General features: G+C 37.6%; 1 protein-coding gene across 3 annotated transcripts in view; it reads right to left on the bottom strand.

Moving 5' to 3' along the window:
• RAD54B (RAD54 homolog B) overlaps positions 1-22,959 on the bottom strand; it is a 118,259-nt gene that overhangs the window by 86,347 nt on the left and 8,953 nt on the right. For all 3 annotated transcript variants that reach the window (XM_027561527.1, XM_027561529.1, XM_027561528.1), the window contains exons 2-3: positions 14,667-14,817; positions 7,136-7,304 (exon numbers count right to left, since the gene is read on the bottom strand). In XM_027561527.1, coding sequence (XP_027417328.1) covers positions 7,136-7,304; positions 14,667-14,817 — 320 coding nt within the window. The remainder of the gene's footprint in view (positions 1-7,135; positions 7,305-14,666; positions 14,818-22,959) is intronic.

The raw sequence follows: 22,959 nt of genomic DNA, 5'->3' as shown, positions 1-22,959 counted from the left end.
AAATGACTGGCCTATAATTTTAAGAATATTAAAATACTGCACAGAAAACAACAAAGACTAAGAAGTTGTTCAAGATTAAAGGAAACTAAAGAGACATGACAACTATATACAACATTCTTGGACTAGCAGAAAAAATGTTCCCATATTCATTTTTTTAAAGTTCCTACAGATTATCATGCTAAGTGAAGTAAGCCAGACAAACAAAATACTATATGGTATCACTTACACATGGAATCAAAAAAAAAAAAGACACAAATGAACTTACATACAAAACAGAAACAAATTCAGAGATGTAGAAAAGAAACTATGGCTACTGAAGAGGAAGGAAGGGGATAAATTACAAGGTTGGGATTAATATATACTCTAATACTATATATAAAATAGATAACCAATAAGGACCTACTGTCTAGCACAAGGTATATTCTATATAATAACCTATAATGGAAAAGAATCTGAAAAAGAATGTGTGTGTATACACACACACACACACACACACACACACACACATATAAAACCAAATCACCCTGCTATACAGCAGAAATTAACACAACACTGTAATCAACTGTACTTCAATTTTTTTTAATTTTAATTTATTTTTCCCATAAAGGGTATCATTGGGACAACTCACTCAAGTTGAGTGAGATCTGTGCATTAGATAATAATATTATATCAATGTTAATTTCCTAATTATGATGGTTGTACTTTTGTACTTTATAGAAACTTATCCTTATGTTCAGGAAATATTACATAATGCAGACTTTAGAATAATGAAGCACCATGTCAGCAGCTTATTCTCATCTGGTTCAGAAAAATTACACACACACACACACACACACACAAATGTTGTAAAGTGTGTGGAAATTCTTTGTACTATTCTTTGAATTTTTCTGTAAATTTGAAATAATCTCAAAATATAACATTAAGAAGTTTAAGTTAAAAAGTTCAAGAAAATATTTTAATGATTGTCAAGTATCAAAAATTGCAAGTATATACTTACATATAGATTTAGCATCACAGTAAATGACATACATTGTTTATACATTGATGGTGAGAATACAAACTTGTATTAGCCTCTGCAGAGGGCAATTCCTCAACATTATTCATCAAAATGATAAATGCACATACCTTGAGACCCTACTCCAAGATATCCTAAGAATATATCATCACATATGATTATATTATGTGGATATTCATTGTAGCTTTGTTATGATTATAATACGTGGATACTCACTGTAGCTTTGTTTGTAATAAGATACCAAACAATTTAAATATCCATTAATACAGAACTGGTTAAGTACAACTGGCAAATTCACACAATGGAATATTATGTTTTAAAAAGAATGAGGTAGCGGAGTTCCCTGGTGGCCCAGTGGTTAAGATTCTGGTCCCTCACTGCTCTGGCTAAGGTTCAACCCTTGGTCACAGAACGATGAGATCCCACAAGACAAACAGAGCAGCCAAAAAAAAAAAAGATGAGGTAGTTCTAAATATACTCAAAAGATATTTCAAAAATAAGCATTTATAAATTAATTAAAACCAATAAAATTCGAAAATCACATTAACATGTTAGTGATATTTTACTGAAATTAAAATGCTAATCACAATATAAACATTGTACCAAAAGATACGGCACGAGTTCTTTCATGTCCAACAATCTTCTTCTCCAATACAACATGTGCATGTGTGTGTGTGTGCACACTCAGTCGTGTCAGACTCTTTGCAAACCCAAGACTCAATACTTTGACTATCCTTAATGTGAACAGAAAAAACTTCATTTGGTAGAACACCCCATTTTGTCTACCTCTGTTCTCATTTGCAGACATGAAATCCTGTATTAGTACTCAGTTTTATGGTGGCCATCCAAAAGATCCAACATATGCATACATACTTTTACTCATATCATTTAAAAGAAAACACAAAATTCTAAGTTTCTCTGAGAATTTATAAACCCCTGAAAACATGTCCAAACATCTCTAAGGACCTAAAACCTATCTGGAAAACACTTATCCCGCCAACTGAGAGAGATTTTTATCATTTCCTTTTCATATCCTTTATCGTCCCCTCTTCAATACCACTTTCCTTTCAACCTACAACACACTACCTTTAAAAAAAAACCAACCAAAAAGTCTCTCTGGTGCCCTGCTATCCCTCAAGATACCACTCCTTCCCTTCGAAACCACATTTCCGTATTGATTTACATACATTATTTACTTCATACACTGCCTCCATCTGCCTGTTTCCAGTCATCACATAGCCATTACAATACGGCTTTTGTTCCAAACACTTTCTGAAACTATACTCTCAAGTATTACCAAAACCTGCAAACTGTAATGTTCCAGCAGCTACTTCTTGACTTCTCTAAAGCACTTGAGAGCCAAAGGGCTTATCTAAGACTCAACTACAAGTTTTTCAAAATCCCTTCATTTAGTCATAAAATGTTTTTTAATTTATCCTGTTTGACTTACAACTCAAAAAGGACAAAGTTACTGCCTTTTTATGCCACAGTTTAGTGAAGGAAAATCAGGTAAATATTAATAGATAAAATATAGTTGAACAACCTGAGGGAGAATTAATGGTCTCATCTTATACTTCATCACAATGAAAAGGAATCAGAAAGAATCAAAGATTTCTCTGTTTTTCTAAAGACTGTAAGAATAGCCATGAGAATCAGGAGGTCTAGGGCTCTCTATTAATTTCCAAGGACTGCTGCAACAAAGTATTAATACCACAAATGCTTAGAACAACAGAATTTATTGTCTCACTGTTTGGAGACCAGAAGTTCAAAATCAAGGTGTCAGGAGGGCCTGATGTAAGAGATAGATGGGCCCCAGGTTAGACATTTACAACTAGCCTCCTGTTTGCATTTCCTGGGACAGGAGATGGTGGGCTCCAGCTGAGGTGTTTACAATCAGCTTCCTGTTTGCCCTCCAAATCGGAAGAAACAACACAAACAGGATAAACGTGTTTGTCTCTTGGAAACACCTTAAGGCAACAGTCATGGCAAGGACAAAGAGGTGCAAAATTCTGTTTGAATAAAGGATTAAGATCTCTGCTCCCCCTCTTTTGGAACAAGGGATAGACAATACATGCACAGAAAGGCTCCCTGTGGGTCTAAAGTCAGGGGATGTCGCCAGGCTCTAATGTGTCTTGTTCCTCCAAGACGCCTTCACTTCGAGATCCATCTTGGCTGAGAGGCGCAAGCCACCCCAGGGGAAGGTCCCAGGGTGGGAAGGTCCCAGGGTAGGTCAGGTGTGGGAAAAGAAGCCAGACAATTGGCCTGACGGAAGACAAAGACCCAGAAGAACTGACAGACGTAAATGACTAGACCGCTTCTCTGTTGTGCTCCTCACTAGGGGGAACACCCGTCCCCTCTCTCCAGGGGTCCATCTCTGCCTTGCTTGTCTTAACTAAACAGTTTCTCTGTGTGCTCTCCCACTTGCTGTTGTGCTATGTCTCTAATAACAAACTCTGTACCTGCATTTACACTTTTTTGCCTCCGTGATAAATGAATTTCTCATTAGGGGCAAAGATCCAGGGAAAAACAGCTTCTAGCCCCTAGCCCTTGCTGTTTTGGTGGGTAGGATTCCTGGTTTTCATCCAGGCTATCCAGGTTCAATTCCCAGGCAGGTAATTAAGATATTGCTTCACACCACCACTCACTGCTGTCTCGCTGAGATCAGGCCATGTTTTCTCAGAAGATCTAGGAGAGAATCCTTCTGTGCCTCTTCCTGGCATCTAGTGATTGCCACCAATCCTTGGTGCTCCTAGGCTTGCAGCTTACTCTGATCTCTGCCTCCACTGTCAGAAAGTCTTTTCCTCTCTGTATCTCTCTGTCTCTCTTCATAACCAGCCACTGGAATAAGGGTCCACCCTAATCCAGTATGACCTCAACAGACTTGAAGAGACTTGAAGTGTCCAGTAAAGTTCAACAGAATGAAAATATACTTATTAGGGCTCTTTCAGTTAGTAAAGAAACCAAATATAAACTAGCTTAAGTAAAAATGGTTTTCCTGGTGAACTAGATATTAAATACTATGAATTATTGTTAACTCTGTTTGTACGTAATAGAAAAAGCAAGAGAGTTCCAGAAAAACATATATTTCTGCTTTATTGACTATGCCAAAGCCTTTGACTGTGTGGATCACAATAAACTGTGGAAAATTCTTCAAGAGATGGGAATACCAGACCACCTGATCTGCCTCTTGAGAAATCTGTATGCAGGTCAGGAAGCAACAGTTAGAACTGGACATGGAACAACAGACTGGTTCCAAATAGGAAAAGGAGTTCATCAAGGCTGTATATTGTCACCCTGTTTATTTAACTTACATGCAGAGTACATCATGAGAAACGCTGGACTGGAAGAAACACAAGCTGGAATCAAGACTGCTGGGAGATATATCAATAACCTCAGATATGCAGATGACATCACCCTTATGGCAGAAAGTGAAGAGGAACTCAAAAGCCTCTTGATGAAAGTGAAAGTGGAGAGTGAAAAAGTTGGCTTAAAGCTCAATATTCAGAAAATGAAGATCATGGCATCCAGTCCCACCACTTCATGGGAAATAGATGGGGAAACAGTGTCAGACTTTATTTTTCTGGGCTCCAAAATCACTGAAGATGGTGACTGCAGCCATGAAATTAAAAGATGCTTACTCCTTGGAAGGAAAGTTATGACCAACCTAGATAGCATATTCAAAAGCAGATACATTACTTTGCCAACAAAGGTTCGTCTAGTCAAGGCTATGGTTTTTCCTGTGGTCATGTATGGATGTGAGAGTTGGACTGTGAAGAAGGCTGAGCGCCGAAGAATTGATGCTTTTGAACTGTGGTGTTGGAGAAGACTCTTGAGAGTCCCTTGGACTGCAAGGAGATCCAACCAGACCATTCTGAAGGAGATCAGCCCTGGGATTTCTTTGGAAGGAATGATGCTAAGGCTGAAACTCCAGTACTTTGGCCACCTCATGCGAAGAGCTGACTTATTGGAAAAGACTCTGATGCTGGGAGGGATTGAGGGCAGGAGGAGAAGGGGACGACAGAGGATGAGATGGCTGGATGGCATCACCGACTCGATGGACGTGAGTCTGAGTGAACTCCGGGAGGTGGTGATAGACAGGGAGGCCTGGCGTGCTGCAATTCATGGGGTCGCAAAGAGTCGGACATGACTGAGTGACTGATCTGATCTGATCTGATAGGAGAGAGCATTTATTTTAAGACATACATGCTGAAGTATTTAGAGGTAAAATGGCATGAAAGCTGCAACATATTTTCAAAGAGTCCAAAAAAAAAAATTGCATACATAGGGGGGTGGGGAATACAGACAAATGAGATAAAATATTAGAAACTATTGAATTTTTGATGATAATTGGATTATTCTTTCAACTTCTCTGTATGTAGGAAACTTTTCAAAATAAAAAGCTAGTAGGAAATGAGGGTCTATTTTCACTAGGACATGCAGGCTTGTAACTGACTCCAAGGTGATTAGACCTAGAGTTAAAAGAATGTCAAAAGATGAATATATAGGTCTTTCACCTCCATACTTTTCTATATACAACATTCCTCTCCAGCAATCACCAAAGGAAGCATGATGTTTCTCACAATATTTTTTCCCCCAGTTAACCTCTGTCTCTAAATGAGAGGCAGGAGAGTATCAGGAGATTGGCACAGGTTCCCCAGTCCAGTCAATGTACTAAATCAGAGAAAGGATTAAGGGATTAAGGGCTGAGTAAATTAACTCCCACTTCAATTTATCTTAACTCTTAATTCCCTTCTCATATTTAGTAAGGAAGAGAATGAGAAACTATAGTAGAACACAAAAACAGCCCCAAATCAGTAACATTAAATGTATTATATTCTAGAGTCTAATATCATCCTTTGGAGAAGAGATTAGCTACCATGATAGAAAAGAAACAGGTATAGATGGATCATTACCTGCCACAGGCTGACAGCACAGGAAAAAAAATCTGGGAAAACAGGATATTCACCTAACAAAGATGGGAGGAAGAAAAGAGAAAAGGAAGGAGATAAGGACACGACTGAGTGACTGAACTGAACTGAACTGAAGGAAAGTAATAAAAAAAGAGAGTAAATGAGTGAAACAGGGCAGAGGCTAAACTGCTATGCCCATGCCCGTGCCCAGAGCTGTCTCTAGGGATCTCACTAAATTGATACCAGCTCCAAAAGTCCTTCTCAACTTCATTCTAAAACTTGTTACAAATCTGAAGTTATGAGGAGCACATAAATGGTACTAAGGATCCTGGCCAGTTGGGAAAACACAGAAGACCCTCTGCGCCAACAAGAAATGAACCCATTCACGTGTAAAATTTATTAAATATCACAATTCTCAAAAAGTTCCTTCAAAAGGGTTTAGTTTAAGACACAGTGTTGATTTGCATTGGTATCTTAGGGAGAGAAGCTGCATTCTGTATATGACTAGTATATGTATATGACTAGTATATGAGGCTCTCTCCCTGAAACTCTTTTCAACCAAAAAATGAATAAAATGTAATTTAGAAAAATGTAATCTTAATGGTGTGCCTTTCAAAAGGCCAAATAAACATCCATGAACACTCCAGATAATTTTTTCAACTACCTGGAAAATATTAATCTCTTACAATGCAACAAGAACCATAATCATTATTTTAGTTCAATTCAGCAGCAGGGGAATTTGTTAAATGTTTGGTTTTCCTACAGTTATACACTTTCAAATCTAATTGATTTGAAGTTACTCCAATGTACTATAATGAATTAACAATTTTACTCATTTAAAGTTCACCTCTCCAATTTTAATGCTGATAATGCATTTAAGACTTTTTTTTTAATTAAATCTTTAAAAAAAAATCAAACCTTTAAACACAATTCATTTTGGTACTGGAAGTAAAGACCATTATTTGACCAATAAGTTTACGATGAATAACCTTAGACATATGCCTATTACAAAATACAAGATTTAGACGACATGGTTACTAATTCAATCATTAAAGATAAATTATGACCACAAAAAAATCTGAATTGCCAATGATCTAGCGGTGCTATTAATGTTTCAACTATTTTCAAATATAACATATTCATTATTGAATATAATCAATTTAAATAATATTGTAATAAGACTCATCAAGTATAACTTGTACAGTCTTACCTGTATGATGGAGGTCTAATGTTGTCTTTGTAGATGCTTCCAAACAATATTTTTCCCTGTAATTATCCCCATGATTAATTCCTTTAGCACATTCTTTAGTAGGCAAATTAAAATTGCATGTTCTGGGATCATTTTGTGGCTGGAGAAAATTATTCTTATTTGCAGCAACCTAAAAAAACAAAGTATGTATTTTATGCTGATATTAAACCTAATTTCCCATATTTTTACATAATAGATTTCCAATTTAAAATACTGAATATGAAGTACTAGTTTCTCATATCTAAATAGGGAATAGATATTTTAAAATAAACTAAAATTATAATTTTATTTTTTTAAAACTAGTTTTATTATGTTATAAAAGCTGCAAGCTGGTAAAGAATCCAACTGCAATGCACGAGACCTGGGTTCAACCCTTGGGTTGGGAAGATCCCCTGGAGAAGGGAAAGGCTATCCACTCCAGTATTCTGGCCTGGAGAATTCCATGGACTGTATAGTCCATGGGGTTGCAAAGAGTTGGAGGGGACTAAGTGACTTTCACTTTCACTTTTAAAAGCTGAAAGATACCACAGAATGAAAATTATGCTTACAATTATAGTGTATTTTAAGCAACAGATCAAATGAGGTTTTAAACAAGTCACAATGTGCCATTCTCAGTCAACTGCTTATTTTTCTTGCTAAATTTCTCAATATTAAAAGCAACACTTAAATATTGTTAATTTTTTACATGGCTAATGATATACTGCCACGGTACTGTTTTAACAGTACCTTATATTTTAGAGTCAAATACTAAAATATTTACAAATGAGAAGAGATTCCTGGAAGCTGTGTCAAAATAATGAGTTGGGAAAAAAGGGGGAGGGAGCTGGAAGGTAAAAATGAAGCAAGAGGGGTCACAAACTGACAACTGCCAAGGCTGGGTGATGTGTACATGGGGGTTCTTCATATACTCTTTCTCTATTTTTATTATGCATCAATTTTCTGTTGCTGCTGTAACAAATTACAACAAACTTAGTGGCTTAAAACAACACAAATGTATTGTCTTATAATTCTCTAAGTCTGAACTCTGACTTGGCTCTTCAAGAGGGTCTAAGACAGAACACATTTCCTTGGCTTTCCAAACTTCTAAAAGCTACCAACATGGCTCCACTTCACAGTCAGTGCCTCTGCATCTCTCTGCCCCTGCTTCCTTAATCACATCTCTTTCTCTAACTCTCATCTGTCTCCCTCTTCTACTTTTAAGGACCTTTGTGATTATATTAGGCCCACTTTGATGAGCCAGAATGACCACCCTCCCTCCCATCTCAAGGTCCTCAAACATTAATCACTTAGTCAAGAGTCCCTTTTGCCATGTGAGGTTAATACATTCACGGGTTTCCACGGATTAGGATATGGACGTTTTTAGAAGATCATTTTTCTGTCTACAAGAGTATGTTTGATGTCTTTTTTAAATAACAGCTCACAATAACAGACACAGCTGTCATAGCTCTATAAATATTCATTTTAACAAATTTCAGAGACATTAAAAAACCTATCTGATAAGATTTTAAAGTAAGTCATGGAAATAAATTAATGAGAGTCACAAATTTTATTTTTTGCAACATTTTGATATAATTTTAAGCTTATAGAAACATTCCAGAAATAATACAAGGAAGTCCCATGTACTCTTTACCCAAATTCACCATTTGTTTATATTCTGCTCCATTTACTTTCCCTCTATCTCTCCTGTGCATGTATGTGTATCACGTGTGTGTGTGTGTGTACATTTGAAAGTAAGCTGGAGACACTATGTTCCTTTACCTCTAAAAATGACAAAGTGTGTTTGCAAAGAGCAAAGACACTCTCTTACATAATCACAGTTAACTATCAAAATCAAAAATTTAACAATGGTAGTAAAATATTATCTAATCCACAGTCCACATTCAAATGGGGTCACTTACCCCAACAATGTCTTTTGACAGTTTTTTTCCCTGAGCAAGGATCCAATCCCAGATCACACAATACATTTAGTCAACAAGTTTCTTTAGTTTCATCTGAACAGTTCCTCACCTTTATTCATCTTTTGTGATTTCTGACACTTTGGAAGAATACAGGCCAACTATTTTATAGAATGTTCCCCTATTTGGATTGTGTGATGTTTCCTAATGATGAGCTTCAGATTACATATTTTGGAAGGAATATCATAGTTCACCATATTAAGGGCACAAAATATCAATCTGTCCATTACTGGAGGCAGCCATTTGATTAAAGTGGTGTCTACCAGGTATTCTCGCCAAGTTAGTATTTTTCTACTTGTCTTTACAGTATGTTGTAAGGAGATGCTTGAGTCTATTCAAGTATCCTATTTCCTGATGAAACATTCACCCATTAATCCGATGGGTTTTGGAACCCAATAATATTTTCCGACACCACCATCACCTTTATTTTTGTGATTTAGCATTTCACTCTGAGAAAGAGTTTACTACTTATTTAGTTATATTACTATGGATTCAGACTCCTATATTATTCAGTGGGTTATTATCCATTAGTACATTTATTTTGATGCTCGATTTGTTCCAGATTTTTATCAGACCACTCAAATAAAAGACCCCTGAAGTCACCAAACCAATACATTCTTGGTATGGATTAATTCAATGTAAGAAAAAATTTAAGGATGGAATAGACAAAGGGAACAGTAAAGTTGACTGCTAAGCCTAATATTTTTAGGTTTTACATGTTGCCTTACTTAAAGTAGCTGTAAGGTTTCAAAAATGCCTACTTCATTAGTATTTAAAGAAAACTATTTAGCTTCTTGATAATAATTATAAGAGGAAAGGAATAAATCAGTGGTTTTGGTTTCAAATTAGTCCTTAGAACCTCCATCAGAAAATAAACCTAAAGACAAGGGTGTCAAAATGATTCAATGGAGGAAAAAACGTCTTTTCAAAAAATGGTCCTGGAACACAATTAGATATCCACATGCAAAATGATACAATTGGATTCCTACCTGACACCATACATAAAAACCATTTCAAAATGGGTCATAGACTAAAATGGAAGAATTAAAACTATAAAACTCTTAGAAGAAAACACAGTAAATCTTCATGACCTTCTCATATACAACACTAAAATCACAAGTACTACCAACACCAAAAAAGAAAAACCCAGATAAACTGGACTTCATCAAAATTTAAAATGTTCGTGCTACAGACAAAACCATCAAGAAAGTGAAAGGTAATCAACAACAAGGTGAAAATATCTGCAAGTCATTTATCTGATAAGGCACCTATGTTTAGAACCTATACAGACTCTTACAACTCTGTAATAAAAAGCAAATAATCCAACTTAAAAAAACAGGATCTGAATAAACAATTTTCCAAAAAAGATATACAAATGGCCAATAAGCACATAGAAGAACGCTCAAAATTAGCCACCAAGGAAAAGTAAATCAAAACCCCTAGTCAGATACCACTTCATCCATCAGATCAGATCAGATCAGATCAGTCGCTCAGTCGTGTCCGACTCTTTGCGACCCCATGAATCGCAGCACGCCAGGCCTGCCTGTCCATCACCAACTCCAGGAGTTCACTCAGACTCATGTCCATCGAGTCAGCGATGCCATCTGGCCATTTCATCCTCTGTCGTCCCCTTCTCCTCCTGCCCCCAATCCCTCCCAGCATCAGAGTCTTTTCCAATGAGTCAACTCTTCGCATGAGGTGGCCAAAGTACCGGAATTTCAGCTTTAGCATCATTCCTTCCAAAGAAATCCCAGGGCTGATCTCCTTCAGAATGGACTGGTTGGATATCCTTGAAGTCCAAGGGACTCTCAAGAGTCTTCTCCAACACCACAGTTCAAAAACATCAATTCTTCAGCACTCAGCCTTCTTCACAGTCCAACTCTCACATCCATACATGACCACAGGAAAAACCATAGCCTTGACTAGATGAACCTTTGTGGGCAAAGTAATGTCTCTGCTTTTGAATATGCTATCTAGGTCGGTCATAACTTTCCTTCCAAGTATGGTTATAATCAAATAGCTAATAATAAGTGTCAATAAACACGTGGAGGACTGAAACCTCATACATTAATAATGGGAATGAAACAGTACAGCCACCATGGCATTAAAAGGTTAACCACAGAATTATTATATGACCCAGCAATTCCATCCTAAGAATGCACCCAAGAGAAATGAAAACATATGTCTATACAACAATTTACACATGAATATTCATCAGCATTATTCATAATACCTAATAAATTTTAAAAACAGAAACAACTCAAACATCCATCAACTGACAGATGGAATAATAAAATATGGTATATTAATGCAATGAAATATTACTCAGTGTGGTAAGCAGAATAATGCCTCCCAAAGATGTCCATACCCTAATTCCCAGAACCTGTGGAAATGTTACCTTATGTGGCAAAAGAGACTTTAAAGATGCAATTAAGGTTAAGGACCTTGAAATAGACTGTCCTGAGTTATCCAGGACGGCCCAATCTAACCAAATGAGTTCCGGTTTCAGAGAAGCAAAAAGATGTCAATAAAAGGAATCAAACTGCCACTACCAATTTTCAAAGAATTAAGAAGGGGGCCACCAGGATTGCAGTTGGCCCGTAGAAACTAGAAAAGGCAAAGGAAACACTCTTAAAACCTCCAGAAATAAATGCGACCCTGCCAACACATTGATCTTAGCCCTATGTGACCCACGTTGAGCTTCTGACTTACAGAACTATAAGATAATACATTTGCATTGTTTTAAGTCACTAAATTTCTGGTACTCTGTTACAGCAGCAATAGGAAACTAATACATTCAGCAATAAAAAGAAATAAATTACTGATACATGCCACAATCTGGATGAGCCTTGAAAAACACTATGAAACTGAAAACAGTGAGTCATAAAAGGCCACATGTTATATGACTCTATTTATACGAAATGTTCATAATAGATAAATACATAAAACAGAAAGTATATTAGTGATTACAAAGGGCTGAGGGATTTGGATGGGTTGATGTATGTGAAGTCTCTCTCTTTCTGGAATGATTAAAACGATCTGAAATTGATTTTGGTGATCATTGCACAACTCTGACCATATGAAATACAACTGAATTGTAGTAGGTAGATTACAGGTATGTGCATTTAATTTAAATAAAGTTGCTTTTTATAAAAAGAAACCATATTTAAAATGAAAAACTATGCTTACATAGTTTTCTCCTTACATTGTGGCCAGAATTCTAAAGCAGTGTTGGATAAAACAAACAGATGCAGACCAAAAAACAGAGTCAAGAATGAGTAGATATTTTCAACAACAAAAAGACAAAAAAACAGTTAAAAGCCTCAAAGGATGTGAAAAGACATTTCTCCACAGAAGATAAGCATATGGTCAATAAGCACATGAAAAAATGCTCAGAATTACTACTCATTAGGAAAATATAAATCAAGACCACAGTGGAATACCACTTCACAACAACAAGGATGACCATAATCAAAAAAACAGCAACAAAAACAAAATAACCATTGTTGCTAAGGATGTGGAGAAATTGGAACCCTCACACATCACTGGTGGGAATGTAAAATGGTTCGGTACCTATGGAAAACAATTTGGTAGTACCTTAAAAACTAAACATAGAATTACTGTATCATCTAGCAACTCCACTCTTGGGTATATATATACAAGAGAACTAAAAGCAGGTACCTAAACAGAAACGTGTATGCCAATGTTCATATCAGCATTATTCATAACAGAAAAAACGTAGAAACAAACCAAGGATCTATCAATGAATGAATGAACAAAATATGGCATATGTATATACATATATAATATATATGTGTGTATATACATATACATATGTATGTATGTATATGTATATATGTGTGTATATATACATATATATATATGTACGTACATACAATTGAATCAACATTCAGAAAACTAAGATCATGGCATCTGGTCCTATCACTTCATGGGAAATAGATGGGGAAACAGTGGAAACAGTGCCTGACTTTATTTTGGGGGGCTACAAAATCACTGCAGATGGTGACTGCAGCCATGAAATTAAAAGACGCTTGCTCCTTGGAAGAAAAGCCATGACCAACCTAGACAGCATATTAAAAAGTAGAGACATTACTTTGCCAACAAAGGTCCGTCTAGTCAAGGTTATGGTTTTTCCAGTAGTCATGTATAGATGTGAGAGTTGGACTATAAAGAAAGCTGAGCGCCGAAGAATTGATGCTTTTGAACTGTGGTGTTGGAGAAGACTCTAGAGAGTCCCTTGGACTGCAAAGAGATCCAACCAGTCTATCCTAAAGGAGATCAGTCCTGATTGTTCACTGGAAGCACTGATGTTGAAGCTGAAACTCCAATACTTTGGCAACCTGATGGAAAGAGCCAACTCATTTGAAAAGACCCTGATGCTAGGAAAGATTGAAGGTAGGAGAAGAAGGGGATGACAGAGGATGAGATGGTTGGATAGATCACCAACTCAATGGACATAAGTTTGAGTAAACTCTGGGAGTTGGTGATGGACAGGGAGGCCTGGCATGCTGCAGTCCATGGGGTCACAAAGAGTCAGACAAGACTCAGCAACTGAACTAAACTGAAACAACTGAATATTACTTAATCACATAAAGCATTGATGTTCACATCTGCTACAACATGGATGATCCTAGAAAACATAGGCTAAGTGAAATAAGCCAGACACAACAGGACAAATATTTATGATTACACTTACATATGAGGTACCTAGAGTAATCAAATTCATGGAGGCAGAAAGAGTAATGATGACCAGGGAAGGGAGAACAGGGAATTATTGCCTAATGGTTATGAAGTTTCTATGTAAAGTTTCAAACACAGAAAATGGTGATTATTGAACAATTAAGAAAATGTAATTAATGCCACTTACCTGCACACTTAAAAATGGTAAAATGGCAAATTTTATGCTATATATATTTTGCCATAATAAAAAAAAAGAAAAAATATTAGTAGATTTCAATCTCCAAAACATAAATCAAAGAACTGTAGAGTAGCCAAAGTGTGGACTGTCCATTTTACATATGCTCTATATAATCTTTATAAACCTTCTATTATACCTAAGACTTAAATAATTCTTCAACTTAGAAGCAAAGAATATATATTAAGACTGTTTTGAGCACTTACTTTTTATAAGTAAAAAGGAAAGGAAGTTTCCATAACAGTGATATAAAACATTATTTATGTATGTTTTCTCTTTAAATTACCTTATCCAAAGTTTTCATTTACTTATGTGGTACCTTTAAAAAGAACACTGATCCAGAATAACTTTTTTTCTTGAACAAGAATCTCCACCCCTTCCCTTGTGGAGGTATTTTTCACTGTTACCAAAAGTTTATTTATAGACCTAACCCAAGTTTACTTTATGCCATTCCTTCAAATACATATAGTTAGCCATTACATCTAAGGTTTTTAGAAGAATTTATCAGAGATACTGAAAACTCCTATAGGCAATGAACATTGTTAACTGTTTAAATGGCAATTTTTTTAAATACATGCTTCTCTATATTTCTTTTTTTTACCTCAAATAACTTTATATCTGAATTCAGTTTTGCAACCTCTTCATTAGGACTTGGATGACTTCTTGCTGGTGATATAAACTTTGGTTTTTTGAAGGGATTTCCTTGCAACTGACTTGGTGCTGCTGATCGTCTCATATTTAGCAGTATTAACCTGAAAAATACCCAAAAGTCATTTCATCAGAAGTCTGATTAGAACTACCTCCAAATATATCATCACTATAATCATGACATCTTTAAAAATATAAGGGAATAAGCCTGTAAAAAGCCTTAGAAAACAAATTCAACAGTTGGAAACATTTTATTTTCCATCACAAAAGGCTTTTGAAATGTATTAAGATTCAAAATATATGGTACAAACCTGAACATATATTGTACCAATTTTGATAAAACTATAGATTAGATAAAAACAATAAAGCCTTAAATGTAATTTAGATAGTAGTTTCAAAATCAAAGAAAACATAATTATTCACATACATATATTAAGCATGTTGGCTTTTTTCCTATTCCCCAATCCATAAACTGCATGCGGGGAGCAATCATTGTTTTCTTAACCATTTTGTAAGCAGCATCAACCACAAAGCCAGATACATAACAAATACTTTTGAATGAGTGAATAAAATCCTGGCAATTGAAAGAATACATTTAGAGTTCAATTTTTACTATCCTATTTCCTTTTAGAGCAGTGAGGTATTTTAAATAAATAAATCAAGAGACAAGAACCATGTTTCCAAACTTTTGCTCAATGTTTTTTCCATCAGGACAGGACAGGTGAGACAGATAAAAGACAAGAACATTACAAGCATACATCATGCTTCTGCAATGGACAGCAGCAAGCACTCTAATTTAAAGCAATCTCACAAAACTATACACAAGATAAAGTATCAATAAGGATGTACATGGCTACCAAAATAATTTGCTTAACCCAGAAATTACACTTCCGGAAATTTACCCTAAGGAATTAGCAAAGATATACTCAAAGAATTATGTATAAGGTTTTCATGCCAATATTACTTATAGTAGGAGAAAAACGGAAAATTTAAATATCTACAGCAGAGTACTGGATAAAATAGAATACACTCTCTTCCTACATGACTAAAATGTAGTGCTACAACTTCCCAAACAAGCCATGTTCTCTTTTACTCTAGGTCTTTGAACAAACTGCCTACACAGTGTTGGGTCTCTGATACAGCCTTTAACCATTTTTCTTTGCCTGATGAACTTCAACTTATGCTTTAGGACTCTTAACTATGAGCCGCCTTTATCTCCCCCAAAGACTGGATTAGAAGGATTAGAGATCCTTCCTATGTGTCTACTACCCAAGCACTTTTCACACTGTAATGAAACTGCCTATTAATTCCCCCAAGTTGTAAACTCCTGGATGAGGCATGAAGTCTTACCTTCCAATCATCAGTATATTGCCAGTACCAACACAAGAAGGCATTCACTATTTGTTATATAAATAATTCTACAGCCATGAATGGGGGGGCGTGGGGGGTGGGGATCACATTTTAAAAGAATGTTTAATGATATGAGAAACTTTTTTATACATCAAATAAAAAATGGCTAAAAACAGCAATTTTAGCAAAGTTGCAAAAATACAAGATTAAAACTCAAAAATCAATTATTTTCCAACATTATCAGCAATAAGTGGAATTTGAATTTAAAAACATAATACCATTTACATTAGCACCCCACAAAAATGAAATATTTAAGGGTAATCTAACAAAGCATGTACAAGATCTATATAAGGAAAAACTATAAAAACTCTGCTGAGCAAAATCAAAGAACTAAATAAATGGAGAGATAGCCAGTGGTTAAGAATCACATGCCAGTGCAAGGAACATGGGTTCAATGTCTGGTCTGGGAAGATTCCACATGTCACTGAAAGCAACTAAAAGCCTGAGCGCCACAATTACTGAGCCCACGCTCTAGAGCCCCCAAGCTGCAACTACCACGCTCTAGAGCCCCCAAGCTGCAACTACCACGCTCTAGAGCCCCCAAGCTGCAACTACTGAAGGCTGCATGGCCCACAGTCCATGCTCTGTAACAAGAGAGGCCACCACAAGTTCAGTTCAGTCCAGTCGCTCAGTCGTGTCCGACTCTTTGCGACCCCATGAACCGCAGCACACCAGGCCTCCCTGTTCATCACCAACTCCCAGAGTCCACCCAAACCCATGTCCATTGTGTCGGTGATGCCATTCAACCATCTCATCCTCTGTTGCCCTCCTCTTCTGCCTTCAATCTTTCCCAGCATCAGCGTCTTTTTCAATGAATCGGCTCTTTCCATCAGGTGGGAAGTATTGACGCTTCAGCGTCAGTCCTTCCAATGAATATTCAGGGTTGATTTCTTTTAATATTAACCAATTTGATCTACTTGCTGTCCAAGGGACTCTCAAGAGTCTTCTCCACCATCACAGTTTAAAAGCATCAATTCTTCGGCACTCTGCCTTCTTTATGGTCCAGCTCTCACATCCATACACAACTACTGGAAAGACCTTGACTATACAGACTTTCGTCAGTAAAGTGTTGTCTTTACTTTTTAATACACTGTCTAAGTTTGTCATAGTTTTCCTGCCAAGAAGCAATCGTCTTCTAATCTGATGGCTGCAATCACCATCCACAGTTATTTTAGAGTACAAGAAGAGGAAATCTGTCACTGATTCCCCCTTTTCCCCTTCTATTTGCCATGAACTGATGGGACCAGATGCCGCAATCTTAAGTCTTTTTTAATACTGAGTTTTAAGCTTTTTCACTCTCCTCTTTCACCCTCATCAAGAGGCTCTTAAGTTCTTCGCTTTGTCATTAAAGTGGTATTATTTGCGTATCTGAGGCTGTTGATATTTCTCCTGGCAATCTTGATTCCAGCTTGTAACTCATCCCAGCGTGGCATTTCACAAGATGTGCTCTGCGTATAAGTTAAATAAACCGTGTGATAATAAACAGCTTTGTCATACCACTTTTTCAATTTTGAACCAGTCAATTGTTCTATATAAGGTTCTAATTGTTGCTTCTTGATCTGCATACAGGTTTCTCATGCAACAAGTAAGACAGTCTGGTATTCCCATCTGTTTAAAAGTTTTCCATAGTTTGTTATTATCCACATAGTCAAAGGCTTTAGCGAAGTCAATGAAACAGAGATAGATGTTTTTCTGGAATTCCTTTGCTTTCTCTATGATTCAGCAAATGTTGGCTGAATTGATGTTTTCGAACTGTGATGCTGGAGAAGATTCTTGAGAGTCCCATGGACAGCAAGATCAAACCAGTTAATATTGAAGGAAATCAACCCCGAATATTCATTGGAAGGATTGATGCTGAAGCTCCAATACTCTGGCCACCTGATGCGAAGAGCTGACTCACTGGAAAAGACCCTAATGCTGGGAAAGACTGAAGGCAAGGAAGAGAAGGAGACGACACAGGATGAGATGGCTGGATGACATCACCGACTCAATGGACATGAGTTTGAGCAAACTCCAGGAGATGGTGAAGGACAGGGAGGCCTGGCGTGCTGCAGTCCATGGGGTCACATAGGGTCAGACACGACTGAACAGCTCAGTAACAACAAGGTGGTGCTAGTGGCAGAGAACCTGCCTGCCAGTGCAGGAAACGTAAGAGAAGCAGGTTCAATCCCTGGATTGGGAAGATCCTCTGGAGGAGGGCATGGCAATCCACTCCAGTATTCTCGCCTGGAGAATCCCATGGACAGAGGAGCCTGGCAGGCTACAGTCCATAGGGTCACAAAGAGTCAGACACAACTAAAGTGAATTAGCATGCACGCACACACACAAAGAAAATGAACTTAGAAACAAGACTTTACACTCTTCAGAATAATTAACTTAAAATGAATCATAGGCTTACATGTAAAACACAAAGCAAAAATACTCCTAGAAGATAATACAGAAGAAAATCTAGATGACCTTGGGTATGGTGATGACTTCTTAGCTACAACACCAAGGAAAAATCCCATGAAAGAGATAACTGATAAGCTAGACTTCATTAAAATTTAAAACTTGTGCTTTGCAAAGACAATGTCAAGGTAATGAAAAGACAAGCCACACTAGGAGAAAATACCTGCAAAAGATGCATCTGATAAAGGACTATTATCCAAAATATACAAAGAAATCTTAAAACTCAACAAAAAAACAATCCAGTTAAAAAGTGGGCCAAAGATCTTAAAAGACATATCACAAAAGATATACAAATAGCAAATAAGCACATGGAAAGATGCTCCATATCATATGTCATCAAAAATGAAGAAAATCCAAAACACAATACCAAACATCGGTGAGGATGTGGGGCAACAGGAATTTTCATTCATTCCTGGTGGGAATGCAAAATGGTACAGCCACTTTGGAAGACATTTTGGCACTTTCTTAAAAAATTGAATGTATTTTTATCATAGGATAAACTCCCTTCAACAAAGAGTTGAAAAAACCTGCATAAAAATGTTTTATCACAACTTTATTCATTATTGCCAAAACTTGAAAGCAACCAAGCACTCAGGTGAATGAATAAACAACCTGTTGTGCATTCAGACCACGGAATGTTACTCAACACTTAACAAAAAAAAAAAAAGAAAGAAAAGAAAAAGAGCTGTCAAGCCATGAAAAGACATGGAGGAACCATAAATGCATATTACTAAATGAAAGAAGCCAATCTGAAAAGGCTACACATTATATGATTCCAACTAAGTGACATCCTAGAAAACTACAGAGGCAAAAGTATGGAGTAAAAAGATCAGCAGTTGCCAAGGGTTAGGGGAGGGGCAGAGATGAAAAGGCAGACCACAAAATTTTTTAAGGCAGAGAAAGTATAGTTTACAATGCCCTAATGATGGATACATGTCATTACATGTTTGTCCAAACACACAAAATGTACAAGGCCAAGAATGAATCCTAATGTAAACTATGAACTCTGGGTGCTTATGTGTGTCCATGGTAATGTACACCAAATGTACCATTCTGGTGAGGGATGCTGGTAACAAGGGAAGGCATGGGTACATGGGAAATCTCCACCTAAACCTAATGTTGTAAACCTAAAACATCTCCCTCCACCTTGCTAAACCTAAAACTGCTCTAAAAACAGTAAATTTTAATTTCACAAATGGCTACCAAACATGTTCAGCAACATTTCAGTGATAGAAAAAGACAAAAAAATAGTATGTAAGTTTGTGCTAAAGACTAGAATGCAAAGGGGCATGGGGAACTTTCAGGTGTGATCAAGGTAAGCTCCATCATATTGCAGTGTGGTTACAAGTTTGTTAAAACTCATCTAAGCGTACACATTGAACTATTAACTTAAAATTACACATCTATAGAGAGTTCTAAAAGACTAGAAAAACACATGCCACAATATGAACATTATATCTAGATGTCAGAAGTACCAGTAATTTTTATTTTCTTCTGACTTCTTTACTGTGTATTTCCAATTTTCTACAAAGAAAAAAAGAACTACAGCCAATTAAGCTGGGACATGCTATCACTGCTGGTTAGACCTTTCCCACTTTCAGCAACGTAAAAATGAGGAAATACATGAGTATCTGATAAATAATCAGTCTGGATATAGTTTGAGGGATCAGCAGTAGTATAAAAATTAACAGAAATGTCAACTAAAATACAGACCAGAGGCCAGATGGAGAAGCTCTCCCGGTACATGATGATAGCAACAACCGAGAGTTAGAAGAAGAACCCTCTTCTTGCCTGGCAAAAACTCAGCCAATAAAACTGTCAAAACTCAGCCAATGAAAAGTCCCTACTGGGACCTACCTGGTGATCCACTGGTTAAGAATCCGCACTTCCACTGTGGAGGGGAGTGGAGGGGAGGCGTCAGGGTGGACTCTAGTCAGGGAACTACAATCCCACATGCCGCAGTGCGTGGGCCAGCCCCCTCCCCCAAAAATGAAAGAAAAGTCACTAGACTTCAAACTGTCAATTCCTTCAATGGACTCTGTTTACCCTAGCCCTTTTATATTTATTCTTGGTTTGGCTGGGTCTCCAGCTATGCACAGGCTTTCTCTAGTTGCAGCGAGCAGGGGCTACTCTTTGTTGTGGTGCATGAACTTCTCACTGGCGCGGCTTCTACTAACGGGAGCACAGGCTCTAGAGCGTGTGGGCTCCAGCAGTCCTGCTGCAGGGGCTTAGCTGCCTCACAGCATGTGGGATCTTCCTGGACCAGGGATCGAACCCATGTTTCCTGCACTGGCAGGCGAATTCATATCCACTGTACTACCAGGGAAGTCCTACAATAGCCTTCTCAATTCTTGCCCCCACCCATAAAAGTGTTCTCCTCTCCTGGGTGTGCAGGTTTTGCACATGGCTCACCATGACTGCCAACCACAAACTGCAATTGTTTGCTGATCCCGAGTAAACCCATTTTACCCGGAGAAATAACTGGCAGTCTATTTGTTTAAGACTGGGATCCAGAGAAGACCCGTGATGACTCCAAGGCTGGTGAGCAAACAAGGCCGGTGAGCAGGACCCACACCGAGTCCACTGGTGCCCAGTGCTTTTCTTCTTAAACCCTGGGGCTCGAGAGTAAGTCTTTCTCCTGGATCTGAGCTTACATCCTCTTTGGGTTTTGAAGCTCTCCAGGTTTTATTCAGGATCTGTTTCAGGAACTCATTCTTTCTGTTTAAGGCCTAGTTCTGTCTGTGAGTACCCATTTGGCACTTTGGCATGACACTTTTAAAAAGCAGGCTGTTTCAACTATAACTGCACTAGCCTCCAGCCTGAGCCCTTTTAGAACAGGGGCTGTTTTACCGGAAATGTGCCAGTTCAACCTTTGGCCAGATTCCCTTTGAAATGGGCTGTTCTAGTGGAACTTCACTATTAAAGCTTTGGGCTCGCTCCCACAGATTTAGGCTGTTCACTAGAGTTCTGCTGAGCAGCTTTTAGCTTGGCTCTTGCATGACTGGGCTGTCCCCTTAGAACTGGCTGGTATTAGACCTACAAGGTATTTGAGCTGTTTAGGCTTTTGAAACTTATTCTTTCACTCCAGAGAAAAAACTCTGAGAAATGGGATCCCAGTTACCTAAATTATTTTGAGGGTGCACTCTACCACTACAGGGACTCCGGCCGATTTTATGTTTAAACACTGCAGTCCTTCTGCATGCACATTTCCAGGTAAATGGACCAACCTACCCAAAAGCAATTTAGACCATCAACGGCCATTAGGAGGAACTTGTGAAATTCCCAAAGTTAACTTTTCTTAAAACCAAACTGGACAATCATAGTTCTAAAATTCCCAAAACTGAAGGAAATGAGTATTTTGATTGCTATTCTGAGGTTTCCAAATGTTATCAGGAACCTAAAATTGTCTCTTTGCAAAATAACATCTTAGCTGATGCAAACAAAGAAAGGTAAAAAAGCTTCAAAATCCTCTACCCCTCTTCCTCAGCCCTCATGCTGAGGACCGCCCTCTGGCACCATCTCTCTTCCCTTCCACACCACCTACACCTCCTCTTCACCCTCAGTTCCCCCGTAATAACTCTCCAGTGGAACTTCCCTTTTTCACTGTAAGTCTCCTATCCCCTTTTCCTCTGAACATATCAGAACCTGCCTTTTAAAATTAAGCTTTCTGAGGACCCAGAGCATAAACTCTTGCTTTCTTATAAACCCTAAACTAAAGCTAAACTGCAAGCAATAGTCAAAGATTTTCCAAAAGTAAACAAAGATACAGGTTTGTATCGGAGTTTAGTATAGTCATTCAAACTTATCAACCTGGTTTCTCCAACTTGTATCAGCTGGTTCATACGTGTGTCAGCGAAGTCAGGCCCACAGTAAGAAAACTGCTGACTTGGAGGAATTCCCTGGCAGTGCGCTGGTTAGGAACGGGTGCACTGACTGTCAGGGCTGGGGTTCAGTCCCTGGTCAGGAAACTAAAACTCCACAAGCCACGAAAGCGTGGCAGGAAAACACACACACACACACACACTAATTGGGAAAATACTGAAAGGTCTCTAGAATTACAACCCGGAGACCAGTCCACCAACGTACATGGTCAGGCTCAAGCAATCTCCAGGTGACTCCATCAGGCATTTTCACAGACTTTTGCAAAGACTGTTAATCTGAACAAAATTCAGCCTTGCACAAAAAAATGTGATGAATCTGTTCATAACTATTCCAACTTTAAATTTTTTTAAAAAAAACTCTGTTTTTTTCCTTCAGATGTTGATTCCACCTAGGTAGCTTTTAACTCTAAGTACATTAATGGGCTGAACCAGGACCTTTCTCTTCTAATAAAACGGACCAGGATAGGATGGAAAACTATGCCTATTCCAGATTTAGCTAATCTAGCA

Source organism: Bos indicus x Bos taurus, chromosome 14 (assembly GCF_003369695.1).
Source record: "Bos indicus x Bos taurus breed Angus x Brahman F1 hybrid chromosome 14, Bos_hybrid_MaternalHap_v2.0, whole genome shotgun sequence".
Taxonomy (NCBI): domain Eukaryota; kingdom Metazoa; phylum Chordata; class Mammalia; order Artiodactyla; family Bovidae; genus Bos; species Bos indicus x Bos taurus.
This window is presented reverse-complemented; position numbering and strand designations above follow the sequence as displayed.